General features: G+C 29.4%; 4 protein-coding genes across 8 annotated transcripts; 2 read left to right on the plus strand and 2 right to left on the minus strand.

The window, feature by feature from the left end:
- Positions 1-54: 54 nt before the first annotated feature.
- Positions 55-2,829, minus strand: Fen1 (Flap structure-specific endonuclease 1). Its single transcript, XM_031986025.2, has 8 exons — positions 2,513-2,829; positions 2,285-2,387; positions 1,800-1,966; positions 1,599-1,708; positions 1,329-1,532; positions 1,038-1,256; positions 361-543; positions 55-272 (listed from the first exon to the last, which is right to left on the minus strand). The coding sequence occupies exons 1-8, from the start codon at positions 2,592-2,594 to the stop codon at positions 198-200; spliced, it is 1,143 nt and encodes a 380-aa protein (XP_031841885.1). The 5' UTR covers positions 2,595-2,829; the 3' UTR covers positions 55-197.
- Positions 2,830-2,938: 109 nt separating this feature from the next.
- Rs1 (Dead-box helicase Rs1) lies at positions 2,939-6,681 on the plus strand. Its single transcript, XM_031986022.2, has 13 exons — positions 2,939-3,245; positions 3,370-3,552; positions 3,766-3,856; positions 3,922-4,067; positions 4,153-4,458; positions 4,533-4,660; positions 4,728-4,925; positions 4,994-5,138; positions 5,219-5,400; positions 5,471-5,802; positions 6,049-6,300; positions 6,374-6,455; positions 6,539-6,681. The coding sequence occupies exons 1-13, from the start codon at positions 3,159-3,161 to the stop codon at positions 6,630-6,632; spliced, it is 2,226 nt and encodes a 741-aa protein (XP_031841882.1). The 5' UTR covers positions 2,939-3,158; the 3' UTR covers positions 6,633-6,681.
- A 10-nt stretch (positions 6,682-6,691) lies between these two features.
- pds5 (cohesin associated factor B pds5) lies at positions 6,692-14,819 on the minus strand. Of its 5 annotated transcripts, none has more exons than XM_031986016.2 (17): positions 14,526-14,819; positions 13,850-13,993; positions 13,561-13,755; positions 13,257-13,447; positions 12,975-13,182; positions 12,376-12,882; positions 11,996-12,294; positions 11,554-11,896; positions 11,379-11,483; positions 10,853-11,272; positions 10,415-10,777; positions 10,060-10,306; positions 9,707-9,954; positions 9,338-9,634; positions 9,170-9,205; positions 8,970-9,020; positions 6,692-8,912 (listed from the first exon to the last, which is right to left on the minus strand). In XM_031986016.2, exons 2-17 carry the CDS (start codon positions 13,928-13,930, stop codon positions 8,856-8,858), a joined length of 3,648 nt encoding a protein of 1,215 aa, XP_031841876.1. In that variant the 5' UTR covers positions 13,931-13,993; positions 14,526-14,819; the 3' UTR covers positions 6,692-8,855. The 5 variants fall into 5 exon arrangements, with proteins under 5 accessions (XP_031841876.1, XP_031841874.1, XP_031841879.1 ...); XM_031986014.2 differs by having other exon boundaries at positions 6,693-8,912; positions 13,850-14,004; XM_031986018.2 differs by having other exon boundaries at positions 6,695-8,912; positions 10,075-10,306; positions 13,850-14,004.
- Positions 14,820-15,587: 768 nt separating this feature from the next.
- On the plus strand, positions 15,588-16,502 carry RpS20 (ribosomal protein S20). Its single transcript, XM_031986028.1, has 3 exons — positions 15,588-15,748; positions 16,012-16,117; positions 16,193-16,502. The coding sequence occupies exons 1-3, from the start codon at positions 15,746-15,748 to the stop codon at positions 16,447-16,449; spliced, it is 366 nt and encodes a 121-aa protein (XP_031841888.1). The 5' UTR covers positions 15,588-15,745; the 3' UTR covers positions 16,450-16,502.
- Positions 16,503-16,569: the final 67 nt, after the last annotated feature.

The raw sequence follows: 16,569 nt of genomic DNA on the forward strand, positions 1-16,569 counted from the left end.
AACGTGTATAATCTATTTTATCAAATAAATACGAAAATATACAAATACAATCGCAGTTACTTACAGTACTTTTATATGTTGAAAAGTTTACATTTTTTATAATATTTTATGCACTGGAAAGCACAAATAATTAGAAATTCATAAGTTCGAGACATTACGAAATTTGATTAATGCTAAAGTAATTATTATATAAATATTTATTTTGGCCTTCCACGTGGTTTTCCAGTCGCGCCTTTTTTAGCCTTCTTTCCTACACCCTTTGTTTCTTCCATCTATTTTAAAACACAATGCACACAAAAATTTAAACGATAAGTAAAATATGTAATTTAAATAAAAATAAGTATCATTAATTATACTTGCTTTGCGTTTTGGAGAATTTGTATTTGGCAAAACTTTGAAAAATGTATCTAATCTGCCTTGAGTTGAGGTATTCCTTGCTTTATGTAATTTTTTTGCTCCATTTCTTACCCTTTCCTCATTGAACTGTTTATCACCGCATAAGTACTTAACTAATCCCTCTTCATCTGGATCTGACCACTTAATCTTAAAGAAATAAAAATACTTGTGAGTATAAATGTAAAATAAGTATATTTAAACATTTGAGTCCCACGCGCCGCTTTCGCGCTCTTCAGATTTCATGGCGGAAAATCCCAGCGCATTTGAACTATACGGACAACTGACGGCACACATACAGTGTGACGAAACGCGCTCAACTTTCCACACGCATGTACGTTGCATCGCTACTTCTTTTGTATATAAGTAATCGAAGTAATACATTTTGTATTTAGTTGTTACCTATCATAAATTAATATATATCTATAACAGTATTAACATAGATTAAGACTAGATTAAGAAAAACTGTCGCGCTGCTTGGATCTTTTCGCATCCCATTCAGAAGGTGCTATTGTGCTGTTCGGCTTTTTTCGACCGCGTTTTTTAAAAAACTTCTGGTACTCAAACGATTAAGTAAACTAAATTTAACTTGTATATAGACCAATTCTAGCAACTATGTTATAGTGCAATATATATTTCCTTACATCAATTTCATCGGGATTAGTCACTTCAGGTTCTTGGAATAATAGTCGAGCTTGTTTATAATTCCAATTTTCTGGAACTGAGAATTTTTTGGTATCTAAGTTTTCTACAATTTTTTCGAGTGATCTATGTGTTTTAATCAATTCAATTGCTCTTTTTGGCCCAATTCCTTTAATGCTGTTTGTGTAGTCACATCCCAACATGATACACAGATCAATGAACTGTTAATAAGTAGAATGTTAAGTACAGCTTAAAAATATTCTTTTTCTGACAAAAGTCTCGAAATTACATACTTCATCGTGATTCAACTCAAGATCTTGCAAAACTTTATCAAAATGAAACTCTTGTACAGGCATTTTTCTAGCTTCGCTGAATGTTAATCGTCGAAGTAAAACATTACATCCAAAAGTAAGTGCATCCATATCTTCTGTGGCTGTTGCAAAAACTTTACCAGCCTTAACTAAAGCAGCACATTGTGCTTCTGCTTCACAAGGTGCCTTCATGAAAATTTATATATATTTCAGTATTAAAATAAAATGATATCTTTTTTACCCATTACTTACATCAATGTATGGTATACCCATTAATTTCAATAATTGTTTAGCTTCATTTGCATGTTCCTTTGTAACTTTTACTAATCGTCTATTGAACTTTTCTACATCTTCCATATTTCCTGAAAACATATGTTAGAAAAACTTAAAAATGATATGATAAGTGCTTAAGAATGGAACAATTATTTGTATAAAGTAAACATATATAAATACCAGCTTCTTCTGCAGCTTGTAAAAGCTTCTGTGCTTCATCTCTTCTTTCTGCACGCTTTGTTAATTCATCACCTTTCAAGTTTGGAGGTTTTCCATCAAATACATACACAGGTTTTATTCCTTGTTCTACTAAGCGTATAGTTCGATAAAATGTACCCATTAAATGACTATAATACAAGAATAGAATAATGTATTAATAACACAAAATTATAAAGTCGTCGATAGTGGAACCAAATATGATATTGAAATATATTTTAAATAACAAGAGAAACAAGAATGCAATAAGAAGACAAGAAAGAAAATAAAAAAGAAAATAATAAGAAATATGTGGAAATGAATGAGTGTAATGAGAACAGATATTTGTAATATTTTTTATAAACCGAACTCACTCACTAGCCGAGCAGGCTGATTTAATAAATTACTATTATAAAGTTACTAATTTTAAATAGAGAATAAAATAATTATAATTACAAAAGGTCATATACCTTGTTGTTTCTCCATCCACTGTAGTAAGCTGAGCTCCTTCACTTCGAACTGCGATTAGAAATTGATACAAGCACATAGATGCATCTATAGCAACTTTACGACCTACAAATCATTTTTAAATGTTTAGAACTTAGTTTGTAATAAATTTAATCAACTATTGAGAAGTATTCTAAAAATTTCATGAATTCGAGTGTGATGAACTTAAATTAATTAAAATAAAAACGTACCAAAATAATGTTTCAATTCCCGTTCTTTAATAGAGCTTGGTGCTATATCTGCTATTAGTTTTGCTAAACCTAAAATTCCCATGGCGTTCGAGATCAAATAACAAGGTTATAACTACGTTTAGAAACGTCTCAAAACTAGTGTCAAGACGTGTGGATCGTAAACGAGAATTCGCGCCAAATTGTACATATCTCATATACTTGCTTATTGTGTATCTCATTCGAATCTTACGAAACTGAAGAAATTTAATTGCTGATTTGTTTACAACTGTTAAATTCACTTCTTGTATCTACATCATTCTAATACATGAATATTTTAAATAAATACTAATAAATATCTATATTAAATTTTTAAAAAATTAAATAAAATCATGAAAATAATTTGAATATATATTTGATAAAATTGAGCACCACTGGTACATATTCAATATTAAGATAATAAATTCTTCTATAGTATATTTATGAATAAAAAATAATATTTTATTATTATTTATACATAATTTTATAAAAACGATCTTAACAATATTATTTTTATTTAAATACCGATTGATGACTTAATGAGAATTATTTGTACGGCACACGTGTGTGCTGTACCCATGTGGATCTAGCTTTTGGAATTTAATGTTACATATAATATTTGTAATGGAAAATGGATAATAATTGTGACTTAATCAAAACTATCGAAGACGATGAAGAGGTGCCAAATTATTCTGAAAATTCTGATGTAGAAGACGATGTAAGATATTTTTATATAAACTCGGACATAATCTTATTAAATTTTCTAAAGGAAAAAATAAATAAAATTGTATTTGATTTACTGTATAATTGTTTGTACGCGTAAATGATTTATTATTCTGCAGTTTCAGCCACGAAAACAAAGTAGAAAGAAAAATAAAGACTTTGATAATAATTTTCAATTTATAAATGACGTTTCTGAATATAATAAGGACACATGGAATGATTTAAGCAAATACATTAAACGGAAAGTCAAAACAAAACTTGATGACAAGATTAAAAAGATTAGAAAAGGAACTGAAAATGAAGTATGTATATGCATTATCAAATTAATTACAAATTTGAATATACTATATTATTTATTAATATTGAGGTTATCAATGACAATAGTTGTGTAAATAACGTCTCAGTGATACTTAATTTTAAAAGAAATTTTAATATGAACTTCTTTGAGTATGCATGTTAACTGGTTTCTTTAAACTGGTTTGTTAAATAACTTTTTGTATTCATCGTATTTTCAGGAAGAAAATGATGATAATTCTATTGCAGATCTATCTGAAATTAAACAGACGGATGATGAAATTTCCCTGTCTGAAGATGAACTCAAAAAAGGTATAATCATATTTTTTTATATTATATAATTTCCTATTTAAATATACTTTAATTCTTTATTATAGATATCTTTAAGACTAAAGAAAGAAAGAACAAAAAGAAAAAGGTTATTAATGAAAATATAGAAGAAACAATTAATTTTGAAGAATATTCTAACTCTGAATCACACGCAACTTTTTATCAAATGAATTTATCACGACCTTTATTAAAGGTATGCTTATTTCAGTCATAAAATAAGAACTACAGTATTTCATATATTCATTTTTGATATTTAACTATGTATATATTTATTGCAGGCTATAACAGCTATGAATTTTGTACATCCTACACCTATTCAGGCTGCTACTATTCCAGTTGCATTAATGGGACGAGATATATGTGGTTGTGCTGCCACAGGTACCGGTAAAACTGCAGCTTATATGCTTCCAACTCTAGAAAGATTATTGTACAGGCCTTTAGATGGTCCTGCTATTTCTAGAGTTCTTGTACTTGTACCAACGAGAGAACTTGGTGTGCAAGTGTATCAAGTCACCAAGCAGTTATCTCAGTTTACGACAATCGAAGTAGGATTGTCTGTTGGTGGCTTAGATGTTAAAGTTCAAGTAAGTAATGAAATTATAACATGCTTGAAACACATAAACGTTCTACACAATATTTTTTATTATTATTTGAATAGGAAACTGTATTAAGGAAGAATCCAGATATTGTAATAGCCACGCCTGGCAGATTAATTGATCATTTAAAAAATACACCTACCTTTTCACTAGACAGCATTGAAGTACTCATCTTGGATGAAGCTGACAGGTAATTTATATTTGCTTCATGACCACTCTACAGTGAAATTAAAATGTTTCTGTGATTTTCATTTAAGGATGTTAGATGAATATTTTGCTGAACAGATGAAGTATATTGTTAATCAATGTGCGAGGAGTAGACAGACAATTTTATTCTCTGCTACTATGACAGAAGAAGTAAAAGATTTAGCTGCTGTATCATTGGATAAACCAGTGAAGGTGTTTGTAGATAGTAATCAAGACGTTGCGTTTAATTTACGTCAGGAATTTATTCGGTAAGAAATAAAATGATTACTGTATTTTATATTGTAAATGAATTTGATCAATAAATTTTTTAAAATAGGATACGAAAAGAAAGAGAAGGAGATCGGGAAGCAATTCTGGCTGCTCTAATCTGTAGAACTTTTCATGATCATGCTATGGTTTTCGTCCAAACAAAGAAACAAGCTCACAGACTTCATATTTTGTTAGGATTATTAGGTGTAAAGGTAGATATCACGGTTCTTGTTTTATAAATAAGTTTTCCTTGAAATAAGTGTATTATAGGTGTCGATTCTTCGTACTCTAGGTTCAAGAACTTCATGGTAATCTTACACAACCGCAACGTTTAGAAAATTTAAGAAAATTTAAAAATGAGGAAATAGATATTTTATTAGCAACAGATGTTGCTGCAAGAGGTCTAGATATTAGTGGTGTAAAAACTGTAATTAATTTCGTTATGCCACCTACCATGCAACATTATATACATAGGTATCTAAATATCATTTATGTGTATACATGTATTACAAAAACTGTAATTCCTATATAATTTGTTTACTAGAGTTGGAAGAACTGCTAGAGCTGGTCGAGGTGGAGTATCGGTATCATTGGCTGGGGAACAAGAACGCTCGCTAGTTAAGGAAATTATAAAAAATGCAAAAAATCCAGTAAAAAATCGAATAATACCGCCTGATATTATTGAAAAATATAATAAAAAATTACAATCACTTCAACCTGATGTAGAAAAAATACTAGAAGAGGAAAGAAATGAAAGAGAATTAGCTAAAATGGAAAATCAAACAAATCGCGTGGAAAAATTACTTAAAAGCGAAAGCAATAAAGGCGAACAAAGAAGTTGGTTCCAAACTCAAAAAGAAAGGAAAGAAGAAAAAGGTTCGTTTTAAAAATTAATGTTGCTTATATTGACTAAAATAGCTATGTTTCTTATTGTTTTATGTCTATCGTTTAAGATGATTCCATATAGTTAATGGATTAAAGTATCTTTATTTGGTTCTCTATAATGCGAGCTTTTAACACATATTTATAAAAACTGTTGTACTTGTCACAAAAATGACATATAGGCTTTCAATTTTTTCTTTGTATTTAATACATTTTAATAAAATAAATTACCGTTTTTAGAAAGGTTATCATTAACCGAAAAACAGTTAAAGAGTAAAGCAACTAAAAAACAACATCGAGAGCCTTCAAATATAGTTGAGGAGAAGAAGAAAAAAGTAACCAAGGAAGTTAAAAAAGAAACAGCAGAAGACAGAGCGAAATATGAATTAGACAAAATTGCAGCATATCAAGCAAGATTAGCTAAAAAGAAGAATAAACAAAAAAAGATTCGAACAATTGTAGATGATGATAGATCTACAACTAACAGAAAAAGTATAGTATAACGAATATTATTTTATATAAGTTTAATGGTATTATTTTTAATATAATAATGATTATATTTTAGCTGGTCTAAAACGATCGAAATCTTCGTTTGCTGCTGATTTAACAGACATAAGTAAGAAAGCAGTGAAGAGAATGCGTTATGAGTAAGTACACTTTGTTTCGACGCTTATAATAAAATATTATGTAATATTATAGTTGTAAATATAATTTCTATGTGACTTTTTAGGACAAATGTTAAAAAGAATCGAAGTAAAACTAAAGGTGGGCAAAATTTCGGCGGAGGAAAAAAGGATAGCAGACAATCTTTTAGAAAACGTTAAGATGAATTTTATATCTGCAACTACCTCTTATTAAATACATACTATTTTACTTAATTTGTTTTATTATAGAACCGTTACAATGCGTCACTTACGTCTCACAGATTGACAGATGAATAGCACTGATTAATTGGTTTTTTTTCATCAGAATATGTATACTTCATAGTCTATAACCTGTTTGAAAAAATTGCAGTACTATGCAATTAAATATCTGTAATAACAGATATTGCTAAAAATACTATAAAATACAAGGTAGTATATTGCAAAGAACTTTAAATCTATCAATTTCATTGAGAAACGTCGAATGAAATTTCATGGATATAAAACAGTAACAATGCATTATTAATGTTTTATGAAACAATACTTGAAGGAAACAAAGAGTAATCTATGATAATAATAGGAAGAAAGTAAAAATCGCATTATTTGCATTGTACTGTAATTTTAGTGAAGAGGTAATAGGTATGTGTTATTCTATAATGTTTAGATAATAAAAGCAAACATTCATCACCATTCACAGCCTCATTCACAATTTCCATTCATCTTTAGGTTTAATACAGTTTAATGCTTAATGCTAATAATCCTAATGTTGAAAAAGGAAATTTATAAAACCTAGGCCCATTTTAAATTACTTGAATTCTATTCATTTTTGTATCCAACGTCTTATCTGACTTCCTTAACAGTAAATTTCCATATTAACTTTAGTAAAATTTCAAATATGTTTGTAATTTTCAAATATATTTTACAATCGATAATTGTTTTAAACATATCTATTTAAAAATTTCATCATTTTTTATTACTCATTATATTAATTAATAAAAATACAATTTTTGAAAATAAGTTATACAATCCAATTAAGTTTAAAACAAATTATAATACAAATCAGTATAAAATTATCATTATATAAGTATTTGTATGTACATTTTTTGATTGGCATAAGAATTTATAAAATATCGGATGGAGATATTACCTAACCACTTTTAGTTAATTCAAAGTATTTATAAAACAATTGAAATAGCTATGTCGAATTACAGAGGATACAGAAAAGTTTTTGGATACAAATTTGAATTGAAGTGATACGAAAGTAGTTTATAATACATATACAATGACAGCGATACAGGAATAACTGTCACACGCGAGAATGATGAACTTTTTTAAATTGATACATGTATAGATACTATTGAAGTATTTATAAGGTCACGTTTTTTTTTGAAATAAATTAATAATTAATGGTCGTACGCTGACCAAATTTCAAACAATTTAAGTTAAATTTAGAAGTAAAATATAAACAAATAATTTTGGGAGACAGTAATCTTTGTAGCTATAATTTCCTGAATAGAATAATAATAATAATAATAATAATCGTAATAAGATGATTAATTATAATAATCATAATCAAATCAATGGAAACAAACAACTTTGGATCACAAAACTGATTGACACACGTCTGTTTACCTGGAACACAATGTTTACAAAAATCCAACAACGTCATGTTGTTCTCTTCTGCGTACAAAAACGTAACGTATTTTATACATACAGGTATATCTTTGTAGCAAAACCGGCTTTCAGTTATTTTGAATTAAAAGTGAATAGTAACTATGATAATAGTATATATGAATCCTTCTATTTGGGAATAGTTCATCACATATACTTTTTACACTTATCCGAAGAAAAATGGGCGTAAAATAGTATAAACGTTTATATTCATTAGTGCAAAAGTGAACAATACAACAATTGTCAGATATTTCATGTAAGGAAGAAAGACCTTCAATTAGAAAACATTTTCCAAAAGTTTGATAAAAAAATGTTTGTCATACATTTATCAATCCAGTGAAAGAAACATTTTATATTATCGAATGTGTCACTGCTTTTAACATACGAAGAAGTTGAAAGAAGGACGCGTTTACATATCCTTTCGTAATTAAGAAAAATACATTTTTCAAATGGTGTCAAATAATAAATTTTTAATTTCTTGTAACTCCAAAAAAAATTTTTCGAGTTATTAACCTACACGTATTAATCATTATTTGACGTTAATGTATAATTATCTTAACACCTTACTGTCTAGACATACGCGAACGACAGGTTTATTAATTGTTGTACATAACCAAAATATTCTGTTTTCTAATTTGTAAAGTATTTTTAGATTCTTTAATTCTTATGATCATCACGTCCCTTAAGTCTTTCCCCTATTACTAATATCCCCTTGGATACAGTTCATTCATTTAATTATTTATTTACTTTGTCTGATTCTCTTAATGCCCTCTTTGCCGGTGGTTCTTCGATCTGAAAATTAATACTCTTAGTATATATGAGACTGAAACTATGATTTTATTTGCTCACCTCTTCTTCTAAACCAGGTAATTGAATTCTAGTTTCTGATGCTTCTGCTGGCTGTAAACAAATTTTATACGTCATATTTATGATATTAAGTATTACATACATATATATATATGTATGTATGTATGTATGTACGAATATATGTATAATATATGAAATAATATACAATATATCTTTTTACAAAATTTCAAACTATTTTTTACCTGTGCATCAATACATTCCACTTCTCCAATTTGCAGCTTGAAATCATATTTCACATACTCAACAACTTTTTAACGCTTACATTTACAAATTATTTACTACTTATAAAGAATAATTTATACAATTTTTATTTGTTAAATGCAAATCTTCGATTTTATATACTATCTTACCCTTGCATCAGTTTCGTTCGGTCCGATGCCCACTTCTTTTTGCTGTTTGGATTTAGCTCTGCGCTGCGGCCTTTCACTGACAGAATGTACATTGTGAAGCGATCCTTTTCCTTTTGGACTCGACATGTTAATTTGCATTTCAGTAGGTAAATAATTCCTGTTGTTAGCGAGAAGTTCATCTGCACGCTTGAAGTACATAGTGGGAATCCGTGTCTCGCTTGGGAATTCTTTCATATCGAAATTTGTCGTTTTAGTGAATATTACATTCATAGCTAAATCACAAACGGCCCATAATTTCTGCGCACAAAGTATTAACATAAATGTTTTATATGTAATTTATGTATAATAAAATGTTATTGAGATAATTACATAGTTTATGTTGTTATCTTCGGGTTTCAAAGCATCCTTATGACTTTTCATTCGTTCTATGAGATTTTTATAAAAACCATAGCAATAATATTCATTCTTTGTTATAAGTGGTTCTAATATGAACCATAAACATTGCTGTATGACTTTCAGCTGAGATATCATCACGTGACTCGTGAATTCAGGATCATGGGCGAGTATAGGGACAGCGAATACTAGCATGTAATCAGGAAGAATGTGAGGCAATTGACCTAAAATCATAATTTGAAGAAATGATTAATATTTTTTTTTATTCGGTAATGTTTTAACATGATAGAAGGAAAGTAATCTCAAACAATATTTCGATAATGCCTTACTATTTAGTTTCTTACCCATGGCCCGTTCTACGGTACCCAGTGATAATGTCTTCACATAATCCCTCCTCTTATTTATATCAGTTTGCATGTAAGTTTTTAAAACACACTTAAGTCTTTTGTCTTGTTCCTTGCCGGCGAGAGCATAATAGCCCATAAAATCTAGTGGCAAACATTTATTTGGAATTCCTCTTCCAAGTCCTTTATGTAATTTACTACCAAAAGCCTCTCTTACTTGTGGAACTTCATCCTACGAATCAATTGAAATAATTTGAATACAAGTTGAATTTCCACGAGTTTTATATTCTATAAAAATAATACTTAATAATAGTCTTAAGATTCTTAACTATTAACGTACCACCATGAGTTGTGACAAGTTGTAAAATTGTTCCGCTGTGAATTGATCACCAACACCTTTTTGTTCACATATCTTCAGCATTGAGCAACCAGCTTGTAATCGCAGCCAACTCATTTCTGCTTTACTTAAGCGACCTTGTTGTAAAAGATCACCTTTGTTTACTACAAATGCATTCAGCATTCTAAATGTTTTTTGTGCAGAGAGTACATCAGTCTTCAATCCTAATAACCAGCGAGCCATGCATTTTAATCCTTCTAATCTACAACGCGTTTCTTCAGGTAGTTGATCTTCTCTGCACCAGTCTCCTTCAATGGTGTCAGAAGTCTGTTCACTGCTTTCCTTTACTAGTAGCTCCTTGACTATCTGTAAATGCACATATTAGATGAGACTATATTCTTTAACTATAATCTTTGTAATAAATAATTAAGTAAAATTTACCTTTCTGGACACCATATTCTTTATTTGTACTTGATATTTCTCTGGTAAATTATAAGCTATATGACCTAACGTAACTATAGATGTTCGATAATATTCTGAAGTTGGTGTAAGAGTGTTTTTAATTCTCTCAATAATTTCAGGGAAAATGGTGTCGTGAATATTGGTCATATTAACGAATAAACATCTAACAGCTTGTTTTGCTTGTTTCGATGTTCCTGTTTCTGCAAAATTTTTACAAATTGGAACCATAAGGTTCATAATATCTGGAGCAACATCGCACAAAGGTTTATATTTTCCTAGAAACGTGAAAATTGAAAGAACCAATGGTGCTACCATTTCATCCTCTAATTCCAGAAGATGAACAAGTTGCATCAATATATCATTGTGAAGAAAATGTGGACCAAATACGAATGAAAGCATCTGAAAACAAACAATAATTATATATTAAGAATAATTTTGAATTGTAACAATTAAATTTGTTTCATTTGAAATTGTAACAATATATGCTATAACATTATCAACATACCACGAGTAACCTTAAACCTTTTTCTCCTGCATTATTTGGGTTAAGCCCAACTTCTTCTATCACATTTCCTCCTTTTAAACAATCTAATACATATCCAATTAAAACCTGTTGAGGTTTAGATCAGTATAAGTATACGCGATAATTAAATGTAGTAAGTATAGAAGTATGCAATTACCCTAATAGCTTCTTCATCAATCATGACAGAACTGACTCTTTCTAACAGCATCTTTATCGTGTTGTAATACAAATTCGTCATAACAGGTTGACCCAATTTCTTGAGAACCATGCTTATCGTATCTGCACATTCCTTACAAGAAACATTTGGTTGTACTATTGTTTCCATTCCTTGTAACAATGTTGAGTCTTTTCTCATATGAGCGCTAAATTTCTGTAAAAATTCTTGAACTTTCATGGGGTCTGGTAAAAAGCGGGATATCTGATGAATTTTAGCCACTAGTTCAACCACTGCCTCTGGTTTTTTCACTATTTCTAACCATTCAACTACCGCTCTCCGTACACTGAAGTGAAAAGTAATATAATAAGTAAAAGTAAACTTAAAGATGACATATACAAAATTTACATTTTATAATTATACTGTCAATGAAAAATATACTCACGCAAGTTGATGTTTCTGCAGTTCAACGAAAGCTTTAGACGCGTGATCATCAATTGTACCTAGCAAATGATACAACTTCTTCATCCTCTCATCAGCTGGTAATTGATAAGGTACTAAACAGGTGTTCAATAATCTTTCTACTAGTAATCTGTCTTCCATGCCTGCCATATAATAACCATGTAATATTTTATCCTTTATCCATGTAACAGCTTTCTTAGTAGCTTGCGGCACATCCGCATCATTTAAGTGTTTTTTGTATATCATCGCTAATCCTGCCATTGCTTCTTTTCTGATTTTAAACTAAGAAGTTAGGAAAAATATTAGAATGTAGATACGTTGACGTTTTGTTTATTATTTAAATAATGTTTTGTAAAAACATACCTTTTTATCCAATGTTCGTTCTTTAACAAATTCAAGCAGATCTTCGCTGTCTGAAACAACTTCAAAATCTCTTCTGGCAGTGGTTACTATAGCCATAACAACTTCATATCGGACACTTTCATCTGCGTCGTGTTGCCTTAATTTTAGAGTATCCGTAATATCCTTTCTTAATTCAGGATGGTTCAGTAAAAAATGCATTGAATACTGTACACATTTTATGCGTATCGATACACTGATGTCATTGAATCTTCCCAAAAATGCTCTCCACAATTGTGTGTGTTGTACAGCTAATTGAGATCCTTTTTCAGAGAACATTCTGGCTAACAATGCTACAGCGCCCAATCTTTCAGTTTCAGAAGAAGATTTTAGTTTACATTCTAATTGTGGAAGGACGGACAACAAGACGCTTGGACATATGTGATTCAACTCATAAATTAAATCGTACACTTTCTTGCAAATTTGTAAACTTTTCTCCTCTTTACCCAAAATCAGTACATGATTAAAGAACTATAAATTTAAAAACAAAAACATATTATTCCATTACTTCTTCTGATTACATAAAATATTTAAGGGAAATATATTAATTCTATTATACTCACTGCTTGAATATAAGGTTCCAATGTATCACTACATTTAATTACTAATTCCTTCGCAAGCAAATATGCATTTTTTTTCTGTGTTTTGTTTGGTTCTACAATATTCATAAGTATAATGTCTAGAAGTTCATTACTAACAATATCGGATTCTGTAATAAGTGGACATAATACGTCTAACATAAAGCTTTTCACTTTCCCAGAATGTTCATCGCTGTAATTACAAAATGATTAAGTATTTTTTTACTTCTTTACACGTTATATGTATTTCCCCATAATTATACTTACTTTACTATCCTAAACATAAGAGAAAAGAGTGCACAAAAGATTTCTTGACAGTCTTCTAATTCAAAGCACATATTAAAAGATTTGACATATGCCAAGTTTTCCAATAGGTAAAAATATCTTTTAAATGCAGGATCTTTAGGATCTTTTAAACCAGCCAATTGTTTAATTAAAAACAAAAATATTGTTTTGACCTACAACAATATAACATTACATCAATTTAGACAGAAACTCAAAATACTTATTCAGATTTTATAAAAAATGTACAAATTGCTCCTTCAGATGAATCTATGTTTTTCTTCTTTACCTGTTCTGCATCTTTATAAGGAGCTTCAGGTGCATAAACCCTCAAAACATCAGCAATACAACATGCAATTAAAAGTTGTACATCTTTACTTTGATGCATTAGAAAATGTTCTTCTGCCAAATGCAATGCAAGTGGAATATATTGCTGATACATTCCTTCATCTTGTCCCATTGCTTGTAACGTGTGAGCTAATGTCTGTTCGATAAATTTGATCATAAGTTTTTTTATATATACTCAGATTATTATACCAATCATTATAAAATATTAATATTTTCATGTATAAATGTACCTTTAATCTCCTAATGAGTTCATCTGGACCCAGATCCTCTGTCACAGATCTGCACCCTTGCGGGTAAACTATTTCTGACATAATGTTTGCTTAATGGTCCAACCAAATATGAGAAACTTTATGTCCTTAAAATAATCTAGAACACTGTCCAAATTCTGTAATATTATACACTTAGTTAACTATAACTTAGTTACTTAAAGTATCCAAGAAGAGAATAAGTCATTTCCAATAAAAAAAGTAAACGTTACACTTTTCCAAGAAGTAAACTTAAGATCGATCAAACCGAATACTAAATATTGATGTTTATATTCACATTAGGTTAGTGACTTTCACAATTGCACACTATTGTAGCTTCTCCATCACCACAAACAGCGAATAGAAATTATCACCCATAAATGGTAAATACAAGCAATACAATATAAATCTGACTTAAATCAATTCACTAAAGGAAAGAGTTACATGCTAATTCATACTTATATCTGTTAGGATATATTTTTTGTATTCTATAGTAGATAATAGTGAAACGTATCGCGTAGGTTATGTGCACTGATCAGGTATAACTACAGGAAATCGACGTAAACAATATTATAATTTAACATGTTCAGAAACATAAAATATTCCAAAATATACATTTACATGAAATATCAAGTACTGTATGGATTAAAGGATATATTACCTCAAGATATGCATAGGCACCACAAGGCCTGTGACACTCAGAATATCAATAAAGCAAATATATGTGGTGGATACACGGCACTAGCTTAGTTTTTGGTGTTCACACACTATCGCGGTATAATTATTACTAAGTGCGAATATATCGCTTTCGACGTAACTTTCGGAATTTTTTGTGAATACTTGGCATGGTAAAACGATCAAAATGTCATTAAAAATGTAGCGAAACAGTTTTCGTAAACGGTTAAGCGTGTCAAAGGACGCAACAGCGCAATTCGATTACTTGAAGTCAGCTACATTTCACGATACCGGGAGACACTTCAGACTTTAAGCAGCTAACGACAAATAATATGAAATACCGATGGAAAGTAACGGTAATTCTATTGGTTAGAATATGTAGGAGAACATAACGCACCAATAATGCAGTAACACTCCACCTTGAAGTTAGACCACAATATAATGGCAAATTCTAATTAACACGACGTATAAATTATAACTGACAAATATTATACTATTTACAAATAAACATTTACTTCTAGTTTAAAATAAATTTATAAAAACTTCTCTGCTTTAAAGAAACCCATATTAAACTTACGATTTAACTCAATAAAATAATAATACTGTAGTTACAATTTCAAGACTAAAAGTTGTTTACAGATTTAATCATTTTTATAACAATTAAGAATATGAAATTTTGATTATACTTATACTTTAATTGATGCATGTGTATATATGTAATCAACAACATATTTTAAAACAAATGGCATATTATATATATATATATATATATATGTATTGTACATTATAAAACTTAAACTATTGATAGAAGTTTATAAGTGTTATACAATATAATTTTTTCTATATAATAACACAGTGGTTTATATAAAATACATGTGAATTAATAAAGTAGATAAATTTTATGTCATGAATTTTATTACTGTAAAGATAGATTAAATAATTATTTAACAACATACATTTATTTGTATATATGAAACTATATCATAAACAGTATAATATAAGGAAAAATTATGTACAAAACATTTTAGATGTATTTTTCGTTTATATCAAACTCATTAAAATTTAGTTGAAGTACTGCTAACCGGAAATCGCGTCGTTCTCTGTCTTTTGTGCTCAGCACATGCAACGTGTGCTTCTACTGGTTCAGCGCTGATCAGTTTTGTTGTGAAAAAAATTGATCATCTCGACCAGAAAAAGATTTAAATAATGGTAAGTAATTATTTTGAAAGTATTGGTACTTTTAAAAAACTTTTTAATCACATTTTTACTATAATCACATATTTCTTTGCAAATAAATCTCAACTTGTTAGGTTAGTTATAATCTTAAACACGCGTTCCTCGAAGTGCATCTTGTAGAATGAAACAAAGTATTATTTTTTCTATAACTACTGGTTTAACGTAATTAATGTAACATAAATTGTTTGTATAATTCTGATTATATCTATTATAATCTATAAACAATAATATTGCAGGCAAGTACAAAAACCGACAACCCTGAGAAACCAGGACAGGAGGTACCTCCTATTCACAGGATTAGAATTACACTTACTTCACGAAATGTTCGTTCTCTTGAGAAAGGTAAATTGCTTTGTACAAACCTAATATTATTTAATTCTATTTTGTAACTTACAATAACAATATGTCATTTTTTAGTTTGCTCTGAATTGATCAATGGAGCAAACAAACAGAAACTTAAAGTGAAGGGGCCAGTTCGTATGCCTACGAAGATTCTTAGGATAACTACACGTAAAACACCTTGCGGAGAAGGTTCAAAAACTTGGGATCGTTTCCAGATGCGTATTCATAAAAGAGTCATTGACTTATACTCACCATCAGAGATTGTAAAACAAATTACAAGCATTTCCATTGAACCTGGTGTTGAAGTGGAAGTCACAATCGCTAATGAATAAGACAGTAAAAAAAAAATGTACAAAGTTTTAATAAAAACTTGAAAATACTAAAACTCGTTTAAAATTTATGTATATTATGTATTAATGTTATATTTTATACTTTGCTTTACAAGTGCTCAG

This window comes from Nomia melanderi, chromosome 1, assembly GCF_051020985.1.
Source record: "Nomia melanderi isolate GNS246 chromosome 1, iyNomMela1, whole genome shotgun sequence".
In the NCBI taxonomy this organism is placed as follows: Eukaryota; Metazoa; Arthropoda; class Insecta; order Hymenoptera; family Halictidae; genus Nomia; species Nomia melanderi.

Excerpts from the sequence above, each read along its gene's own strand:
- Fen1 (XM_031986025.2), bottom strand. The coding sequence starts at position 2,594 with ATGGGAATTTTAGGTTTAGCAAAACTAATAGCAGATATAGCACCAAGC. Across the intron at positions 544-1,037 it reads CTAATCCCGATGAAATTGAT|ATTAAGTGGTCAGATCCAGA; the intron begins GTAAGGAAATAT and ends TATTTCTTTAAG. Across the intron at positions 273-360 it reads CAAATTCTCCAAAACGCAAA|ATGGAAGAAACAAAGGGTGT; the intron begins GCAAGTATAATT and ends GTTTTAAAATAG.
- Rs1 (XM_031986022.2), top strand. The coding sequence starts at position 3,159 with ATGGATAATAATTGTGACTTAATCAAAACTATCGAAGACGATGAAGAG. Across the intron at positions 3,246-3,369 it reads ATTCTGATGTAGAAGACGAT|TTTCAGCCACGAAAACAAAG; the intron begins GTAAGATATTTT and ends ATTATTCTGCAG. Across the intron at positions 6,301-6,373 it reads ATCTACAACTAACAGAAAAA|CTGGTCTAAAACGATCGAAA; the intron begins GTATAGTATAAC and ends ATTATATTTTAG.
- pds5 (XM_031986016.2), bottom strand. The coding sequence starts at position 13,930 with ATGTCAGAAATAGTTTACCCGCAAGGGTGCAGATCTGTGACAGAGGAT. Across the intron at positions 11,273-11,378 it reads AAGGTTTAAGGTTACTCGTG|ATGCTTTCATTCGTATTTGG; the intron begins GTATGTTGATAA and ends GTTTGTTTTCAG. Across the intron at positions 9,635-9,706 it reads AAGATAACAACATAAACTAT|AAATTATGGGCCGTTTGTGA; the intron begins GTAATTATCTCA and ends CTTTGTGCGCAG.
- RpS20 (XM_031986028.1), top strand. Across the intron at positions 16,118-16,192 it reads TGTTCGTTCTCTTGAGAAAG|TTTGCTCTGAATTGATCAAT; the intron begins GTAAATTGCTTT and ends GTCATTTTTTAG.